Below are 9,534 nucleotides of genomic sequence, written 5' to 3'. Positions count from 1 at the left end.
ACACACACACACACACACACACACACACACACACACACACACACACACACACACACGACAGTGAGCTACCTCCTCCTCCTTGGGGAATATCCTCTGGCGGGAGTTGACTGGCTTCTTGTTGTCGTCCACCTCGTAGTCTTCCTCGTTCATCCACTCATTGAACGAGTCGGTGTCTATAACCCACTTTGCATGCACCTGAGTGGGAAGGAGACAGAGTTTGTGGACAGTTCCTCAACATGATCAAGTCTGAGTGTAAAGGTTTATTATTCCATCCAAGAAGTGTCACATCAACACTTCCACCCTGAATTTCATCAATTGGAAATCATTTGACCAATTATTTAGTGCTGCTGGACACAATGACTGCTTGCTCACAAAAGCAGCAGTTATTCCTCCAATTGGTTTTCTTTTGAGATAAACATCCCAATACAAATGTTAAAAATGAATTGAAAGATATGTTTCTCTATTAATGCCAATGTATTGGTTAAAATATATGAGTTTGTTTTCACCTTCCATGGCTCGTCGTTGCTGGGGGGGTCCTCCACGTCGCCATCCACCTCTGCTGCTGACACCCAGGTATCATAGCTGATAGAATAAATAAACAAGCCAGCGGTAAGTACAAGATTCATGAACTGACATGCTGCACCCAGAAATAGAGAGGTTTTCTTATTAGAATGAAAAATATAATCCTCCCAATGAATTTAGATTTAAAAATATGGATATGTATTGATCAGTGTAGTATGGAAATTGTAGGGGTGGGAATCACCTGGCTCCCCACGATACAATACTATTGCGATACTTAAGCCACGATACGATACGATACTATTGCGATACCAGAGTTCCCGTTAGCCAGTAATTACCGGACTATGACCGGTAAAATACGCTGAAGACCGGCAAATCTAAATCTCTCCGGTCAAAATGTCCGGTCAAAATAATTTCCCTTTAGCTCAATACCGCATCAGTTGCGCCACTTACTGTATGTGACAGACAAGAATAGTCCATTCTAATGTCTAACACTTAATGTGGAGAAAGAGATGTCCTGTATGGGTTGATTGTGCGTTGATCTGTTGGTAATGCCTCGGGGTTCCGGTGGGCATGTAAACAAATGCATAATGCTGCGCTATACTTTGTGGCCTCACCCGGTTGCATAGCGACACTTATTGCTTAGGTGTCTTTTAATAAGCAGGTAGTCATATCATTAGCTAGAACTAGCTAGATCTGATCGATATGGACATAAACGCGAGTGAAGTCTAATCTGACGGGAGAGAGAGATCAGCTGCTGCTGACGAGTCGACACGCAGCTCTGCATGTTCACATGCAGCGGTGAGCGGACAAAACGCACACTTCAGGTTAGAATATCACACGTAGCTATTTTTAATTACCTCTCAAACTACCGTAACTAGTTATAGATATGTTTAGTTTTACTGTCGGGTCACTCATTACGCGAGCTGCATAATACTGGCATAATAGATTGCCCGATCGGGCAACCAGTAGGTGAGGCTTCATTGCCCGAGCTAAATACTAGATGGCCATCGGGAAGCCCTTGGGCTACACAATCTAGCAATTTTGGAAATTGAACTAGTCCGATTCTGAATAATGGTGCGGCCCGATTCTAGTTCAAGAAAATTATCATCGTATTAAAAGTGTGAGATGAGGCCACAAAATGCATATTCAGTGCAAGTTAGGCATTACATTACACAAACATGACTCCTGTGGTTAGGCTTTATCTAATTATTACCTTTGCTTAAATGAATTTACTGATGTATTAGCACTAAAGAAGAGGTTTGCTGGGACGACTCCAGGATGATGTAAGAGAGGCAACGCTCGGCTGTGCACGTGTGGTTTGTTTGAACATTGGCTTTTAGTGATAGGCTGTGAAGCTCTGCGCTCACATGTTGAAGAGAAGAGGAAATAAGCTGAGCTGCAACAGGGCAGAGATGCATTTAGAAAAGCATGCATGTTACTCAGTGAGTTCATTCGTATGTTTGTTTGATAAATGGAAACACAAAAAAGCAGTTATTTCTCCAAATAAAAATAATAATGTGAAAGAAGGTTGTTTCAGAAGTTTGATTGAATGTGTCCTTTTTTACAAAGACATGTTGATGTAACAAATTACTTAATTAGTTAAAACAGTTTGTTGTTGTTTTTTTCTTGCACTAAACAATAACAACATTGCTATCGGACGATTTTTTTTTTTGTATTAAAGAACTTCACAATGATGGCTTCACTTATTCAAAGACGTGTGTAATGATAACAAAGTATGTAGATACCAAGAACTATGATTCATGTGTCCCTCATTGCTTGAATAATATTGACTTGTTTGCCAGGCAGACACAAAACTACACATTGTACAGTAACATGGCTTAGTGATTGCCAGCAGCCTAAACACATATGCACCACCAGAGTCCAAAACAAAAAGAAATATTGGCCTTTTGGCTAGTTCACCTCATTTCAAACTAAATCAGTTCCTCCAGTTTCCAACACAAACTGGATCTCCTGTTGACTTCTCTGCGCAATCTCAGCTGTTTGCTCAGTGCTGCCTATCGTGTGTTTGTAGATACACACCACTGTATTACAAATGTTTAACAGGCTGCCCTGGCACACACGCTGCAGCTGCATGTGTACATTATCCAATTCTACTGATTATTAAGCCTCTGCTTCTCACATGATGTCAATAAGGAGCATGTATTACGCCCTAACAATGCAGCACAATGCTTCCACACTGTATCCATTATACAAGAGTTCATACCTGCTAATGGGAGACCAGGTTATCTCTCTGGCTCGCAGCCCTTTTCGTCCCCTGAAGGCAGCAGCACTGTTTTTTTTTAGCTTAAGCGGTGCCTTGTGGTTAACGTGTTGCTCATTTCTGAATTCAGGCAGAGTGTGCGACTGCTCGTCTCGTCTCCCCGGGAGCAACGGAAACATTTCCTTGGAGGAATTCGCCTCAGGAGACTCTTGATCTGCTGTTATAAATACCATATACAATAGAAACAGCAACGTCCTCCTGGAAGGCTTGCACAATGGGTTCAGAGAAGGTCAAAACAGGCTTTGAAGTAAAGCCTTTCTGCTCTGCGTTTCTGCAGGAAAACTGACTTTCAAACACGCTTTGGTCCCGTTCACTTTTTCGCAAGGGACAACTTTGAATAAAAGCCTCCATCTCACAGCTGTTGGTCCAGTTCACTGCGTGCTGTGGGGTTACATGAGCGTAGCAGCGAGACCTGATTTGGCAAAGGCTCAACAGCATCTCCGTCAGTGAACTAATCCGGGATTGAGCCGATCGGAAACTGAACGAGCAGAGCTCAGGGCCCTATATCCACACCCGCTGCCTCCCTCCTCCTCTAGGCAGTATACATCTACCCTACATGTTGCACGGTTAGATTCTCACATCTCAAAAGCACGACAAGTTTGACAAGAGGCTCTATAATAATAGCTACAGGCTGAGAGCTGGTTAACTGTTGTTTCAATCTGGTGAGTTTGTGTTCTCTTCAGCTCTTTGGCAGGCGACCAGTATTTGTTCGGATATCCTATTCTGTCTGGCCGGATGGAATTTGATTTTGTTGGAATATACCAGCTACTGCAGCTGAGGGAATAAAAATAACACTTCTGCTTAAACTCAACAGCCCATGACTAAATCTTCACGACATCTACATACAAAACTCTCTTAGATAACACTGTGCTTTTGAGCATACATGCTGAGCAACTAATATTCTAACAAAGAGCAGTCTATGTGCCTCACACGTGGGGAACAAGCAAACAAACGTACAGTCTTTCACATCGCTAGCACACATTTGGGAGATCATGGAGTCTCTACAGCTTCATTAAATGGCTTGTAGATTAATGTATAAAGCCTCATGTGTACAACGTTACAGTAGGCACAGTGGTGCATTGAGTTCATGGCTTAACTTTGTATGTGAGACTATGAAAAAGTCAAAATAAGATACACTGGAATAGTAGATTCAAGAAAAAAATCAAAAATGACCCTCTTACCTCTTCTGAACACTTGCTAAAACGCCTAACTTGAAGGCATCTCCGGGGCTTATAGATTCAAATGCCATTATCAGCAATTGTATTTATCTTGCAATGCATTTGCATGTCCTCCAAATGACTTATTAGAGGCCAAAAACCAGACCAATAGCCAAAAACATTCCAGAGAGCTCTAAGCTTTGTCCCTTCTCCGTAACTGCATTAAAATCCAATCCTATGGTTGCATAATGTGGAAGAATGCTCCTCTGATCAGTGAGGCCCATGCTGTAAAGACAACCTCGATGTGGATGAACACACTACTGCAACACAGCCTTTTACAACCAGAGCTGATGGCATAAGAGGGAAATGCCCTGTCAATCAGTAACCATAATGCAATTGTAAATGATGTGTAACAGGCAGTCTGTCTCTGCGCAAGGATTACTGTATTTCTGATACATTAGAGAAAGAGGAAGACATTGATGACACACTAAATTTAGATTTCTTTTCTTGTGTGATTCATTATGTCTGCCGGTTATCATGCACGTATAGTTTCAAGAATACTTCACTCCTTAAATGAGTAAAAGTTATCAGTTTTCAACACGTGTTACTGTCTTTATCATGTAGATAAAGTTAAAATGGTGACATATCTACCACAAGATAGTGAACATGGAGGTAATGGGGCTGATGCAACATCACTTTCAAGAAACAAGCAAACAAAGAGGCTCCTAAAGATAGGGATAGATACGGGGCACAAACAAGCTTATAGTGTAATTGTACTTTCATCATGGGGTAAAGTTAGACAAAATGACAGAAGTAAGTGGAGTAATCTATGACAGGGTTATCTTTCAGTACACACCGCATAGGCCTAATTTAAAACAAACATTTCTCTTTAGTATCACCTCATTTACCAGGAAAAGGTGAGTCTTAATTCTGTAGTTGAGACATGACATGAGACCGTTTAGAAACCACTGAGCTGGCCCATACAAATAATGAACATACACAAATTTCCATAGATAACACACAAATAAGCCTGGCAGTTTTTCCTGATAAGCAGTGGGAAAAAAAGCATTTATATTTTTTACTTGAGTAAAAGTACCAATAACATACAGTAAAAATACTCAAATAAATTGCATCGAGAAGGGTACTTAGGTAGAAGTATAAATGTATGTATGATAGGAAAATGTACTGTAAGTATAAGTAGTCAATGCAGAAACATTTTTTAATCATCACAAATCACATGTAAGAGGCTCGAACTGTGAAATGAACAAAACAACTCGAATATTAATATTTAGCACTTCGGGATTTGAAATCAAATATGAAGTGCTTTATAAATGAAATCCATTATTATTATATTCTGCTAACCAATTCGTGGTTTTACTTGGATGGTTTAATCTATACCAAATGATATTTTCCAAAAAATTGTCTGTCAAAATCTGAATTTATAAAGTAAATACAGCTCTAAAATAAATGTAGAAGTAGAGTAGAAGTTTAAAATGAAAATACTTGGGTAGAGCACACGTACCTCAAATAGGTATTAGAGTACAGTACTTGAGTAAATGTACTTAGCTACTTTAGACCACTGCAGATAATGTAGTTTCATAAATTACTTATATTTCAGGGACCTGCTGCTGAGTGTTAAATTGCTAATAGTTAGCTAAGGTTAGTGGAAGCTAATGTGAGCCAGTTTCTGGCAGGGTTTCTCATTAGAAAACACTAATATCAGTCGGAATAAAACACCAACACCCTGGTGATTTAAGTAAACATGTATAACATGATAGAATTTAAAGACAAAGCCACTAATTGTTACTAAAGTTACCTGAGTGCGTGTGAGTAAGCTAAGCTAACTATTTCGTAGATGAACAACAATCAATAATGACAGCAATTAAAGAGACCAACTTCAGCCAATTTATTATTTTGTTTATGTTCACGGCCACAACTTTATATATATAGTAACCTAGTATGGCGTTACTTCATATTGTCGTACTCTTTCTGCACCTGCAGACAACTTGTGATGGCACCAAGCTAAATGCTAATATGAATAGCATGCTAGATATGTTAGCTCCTACATGAACCCAGTGTCCCAATCAATATGTATTTTTAACAAACTAACAAGAAAAGGTTGCACTTTCACAGTGGGTTCATGCATGCCACTGGGTTTGAGTGTTTCCTACACCTGCTTCACATGGCTGTGAAACCATCAGACAAGTTTGTAGCAAACAACGCTGAAAGCAAATTAAGATAGCATTGCATTGAAGAGTGACGATGTTAAGTTGTATATGATGGTTTCAGGATGTCGTGGGTTTATATCTGATTTTAAGAGACAATAAGGAAGCATGCGAGTCCAGCAAATGCAGCCACAGTCAGAAGCTATAATTATGGAGTGATTAAACAATCCAAAAGCTCCCATGCTTTCAGCAACCACTGAGCTAAATTTCGCAACATGGCTAAAGCTAAAGCACACTTGCCTTGACAAACTTCAGAGATCCTCAAATGTAGATGTTGCTGTGGGCTTCCTCGGTGAACTGACGAGCAACCACCGGGTTATTCCTTTGTTTTGGAAATGAGCTTAAGGCTATTTTGGATGCATCGAATAGGATGCTGACATTAAGGAGCAGCGTTTCAAACCCACTGGTTGTCAAATCCGACAGACCTCTCCACTCCGAACTCTCACCCTGCAGCAGCGAGGAGAGCAGTGCCAGGGCGACCTCTAGTGTTCACACACTGACAATGACAATATTGCCCACTGTTTTATTACATCATTTTATTCAACCAACATACATTCAGTGGTATCATGATTCAAGACGGAAACATGGGCTGATCATGAGAGTGGGGCACAGATATGCAAAGAGCCTATCGTACATAGGGGCAAAACACACAGACTTTACAGGTGATTAGCCTCTTTTTGTTGTTGTTTTGGTTTTCTATATAGTTTTGAGTCTCCCTGTGGTCATTGTACCTGGCAATCAGACTGTATAGACATTATGTCTTCTCTTAACTTATTGGAAAAGCTGAAAAAAAACTATTCTTAGAAATGTGACGCAATTCAGAGATCTGAGACCACCAGAAAATCGACTAGCAGGATCACAGTATCCTTCCTAAAGATCGTCTAGGGTCCAGGCTGGGTCGTTGACACGAGCGAGACTCTGAATGTTTGGGAAGTTCACCAAACCCTTAGGTAGCTAAACCCCTGACAGCTGGTGTTATTCAAATATAAACAGCCAGTGGTCAGATGTAAAAGAGAAGAAGTTCAACGAGGATAGAGAGAGGTGAGACTAGAGGACAGCGCTGGATGTCCCGGGAGCGAAGAAGGATGCTCCTTTATCGTGGACCTTGTACTGAAAGAGTTTCTTCTGAGTGTACTGCCCGTCGCCCTGTCTCCTCCTCCAACACACTTCCACCTGAAAGACAAGAACATTATATATTTATTGCAAGAATTCAACATTTTTTTTGTACATTTTATTCTACTTTAAAAAGGGACAATGTAAAAATAAGTCTGCCCTCCATTAGTACATCCAGGTGTTTTATTGCGCAATCAATGGTTACATGGTAATATTTGTAAGCACAAATGCAGATTTGTTTTTAAATCTAGATGTCGAGCTCCTCAAAGAAGGGCTGAAATTATTTATCAGATCAGGTTGAGGTAAAACAAACAAATTAGAAGATTGATTAATCATAATCTTATTTTTTACAAAAGTGAAAAAAGTATGCTTGGAAACGCCTAAGCAAAAAGAAACAGTTGTGGACCATCAATAGGACAAATCAAGCACTTTGAATATTTCAGCTTGGACTTGATCAGTTCACAATTTTCTGAGATGTTGTCGACAAAAGATTAAATCAAGGAATTGATTTGCTGATTCATCATTAATGAGAATATTCTTAAATCGCAGCACCACCCTAAACGTCATGCAGTACAGTTGGACAATTACGGGTTCGATAATGTGTTCAATCAGACACAGAAAGACCGTGCTGGCAAACACACACTCACCTGCCCGTGTATGTCCCTGCAGTAGCCGGTTGGGAGACCCTGTACATGAAGAGTGAGGCTGCACTGGTGGGTGAGGCCCTTCATCAGTCTCTCTGAGCCTTCATCATCTCCCTCGTCCTCCTCTCCCTCCCCATCACAGCGAACCAGCATCACCACGTTACCCTGCAGTCACAGACAAAGTTATGGTGATAAGACAGGGTTTTTATTAAAGCTCTTTACTTTAAAGCAGGTACATACAAGTTAGATACACTTTATGAAAGCAAAACTGCAAATAACTTTTAAATCACAACCGGCTACCTCCTGGCAGTGCAGACTGATAACAGCACATTTACATGCAGAAAAATGCTGTTTTTAACCTTTCAATTATAGAAATGTCCTGCTTTTCTCTGTTTGATATCATATTCAAATTAATATTGGGTTTTGGACTGACAAAACAAGACATCAAAATAATTTCACTTTATCATAATGTGTCTTATATTGTGTTGATTTACTTCAATTAAAAAAACATGTTTTTATATTTGGAATTGTATGGATCACCCTGGACTTTGAGACCCTCGGATGACATTGCACAATAGTAGCATGTTTAGACCCAACGATTAAATGTTACTTTAGAAAACAACCTGCGGATCAATTTGATATTGAGATATATTTTTGGTTGCAACCTTAAAATCATGCTTTGACAGAAGATCCTACCTGCAGCTGGGAGCAGACGATGGCCCTGCAGTAGTGGCTGAAGTCCAGCACGGCTCCAGCGCTCACCCCCAGACTCAGCAGCACACTGAGGTCGTCCACCAGCAGCACCGGGGGCCCCCACTCCTCTGACCCATCCCCCCCCTCCTCACCATTACTGCTCACAGCGGAGCGCACAAACTCATAGAGACTCTTCATCCCGACGGAAGGATCCCTGCAGACAGCAGAGATGGCAAAAGTACACACATCTTTTACTCAAGTAGAAGTACAGATACTCGTGTTTAAAAATACTCTGGTGAAAGTAGAAGTACTGACTAAACTTCTTTACTCAAGTAAAAGTAAAGACTTTGAAATGTACTTCAGTAAAAAGTACCCATAACTAGCAGCTGTTTTAAAGAGTACCTGACCTCCCTTTATATTAATAGAACAATAATGTCATTGTTAGCTAATGAATGTTTCCATGCTGAACAACGGCAACATGACAACGTTTTCATTGGTCCCTCTTCTTTAGAGAAGACCAGGAAATGATGGATACACGGATCGTGTTCAAATCAATAGGCACGCAATGACTCTAAATAATAATGATCACGCCACCAAACACACATTCAAACTAAAGGAACCAGCCTGTTTGGAAAATGTAAGAAGTAGAAATTTTACTCCACGACTCCCACCTCTCCTTATTCTGTACTTGTGTCCTTCTTCCTCCTCTCTGATATATAACTTACGTAGTTTGAGTTATAAAAGCCTTTGTAAGCTGCATATAAGAGGTTGCTCTTTCTCTAGGAAACGCTCCAATGGTGTTGTAAAGCCAGTTAGATGATCATACCTTGCTAGAAGTCTTAAGGTGAAAAAACATGTAGTTTATCGCTTTTGCGCAGCCCCACACAAGCACACCGTAA

At 40.4% G+C, this 9,534-nt stretch overlaps 1 protein-coding gene across 1 annotated transcript in view; it reads right to left on the bottom strand.

Moving 5' to 3' along the window:
* elp6 (elongator acetyltransferase complex subunit 6) overlaps positions 1-8,850 on the bottom strand; it is a 12,276-nt gene extending 3,426 nt beyond the window's left edge. Inside the window, exons 1-3 of the mRNA XM_010786772.1 lie at positions 8,639-8,850; positions 7,946-8,107; positions 6,426-7,358 (exon numbers count right to left, since the gene is read on the bottom strand). Coding sequence (XP_010785074.1) covers positions 7,233-7,358; positions 7,946-8,107; positions 8,639-8,833 — 483 coding nt within the window. The 5' untranslated portion in view covers positions 8,834-8,850 and the 3' untranslated portion in view covers positions 6,426-7,232. The remainder of the gene's footprint in view (positions 1-6,425; positions 7,359-7,945; positions 8,108-8,638) is intronic.
* Positions 8,851-9,534: the final 684 nt, after the last annotated feature.

The sequence above is a fragment of the Notothenia coriiceps genome, unplaced genomic scaffold (genome assembly GCF_000735185.1).
Source record: "Notothenia coriiceps isolate Sejong01 unplaced genomic scaffold, NC01 NC01_scaffold00029543, whole genome shotgun sequence".
Lineage (NCBI taxonomy): Eukaryota > Metazoa > Chordata > Actinopteri > Perciformes > Nototheniidae > Notothenia > Notothenia coriiceps.
Note: the sequence above shows the minus strand (reverse complement) of the source record. Positions and strands in the feature narration are given on the sequence as shown.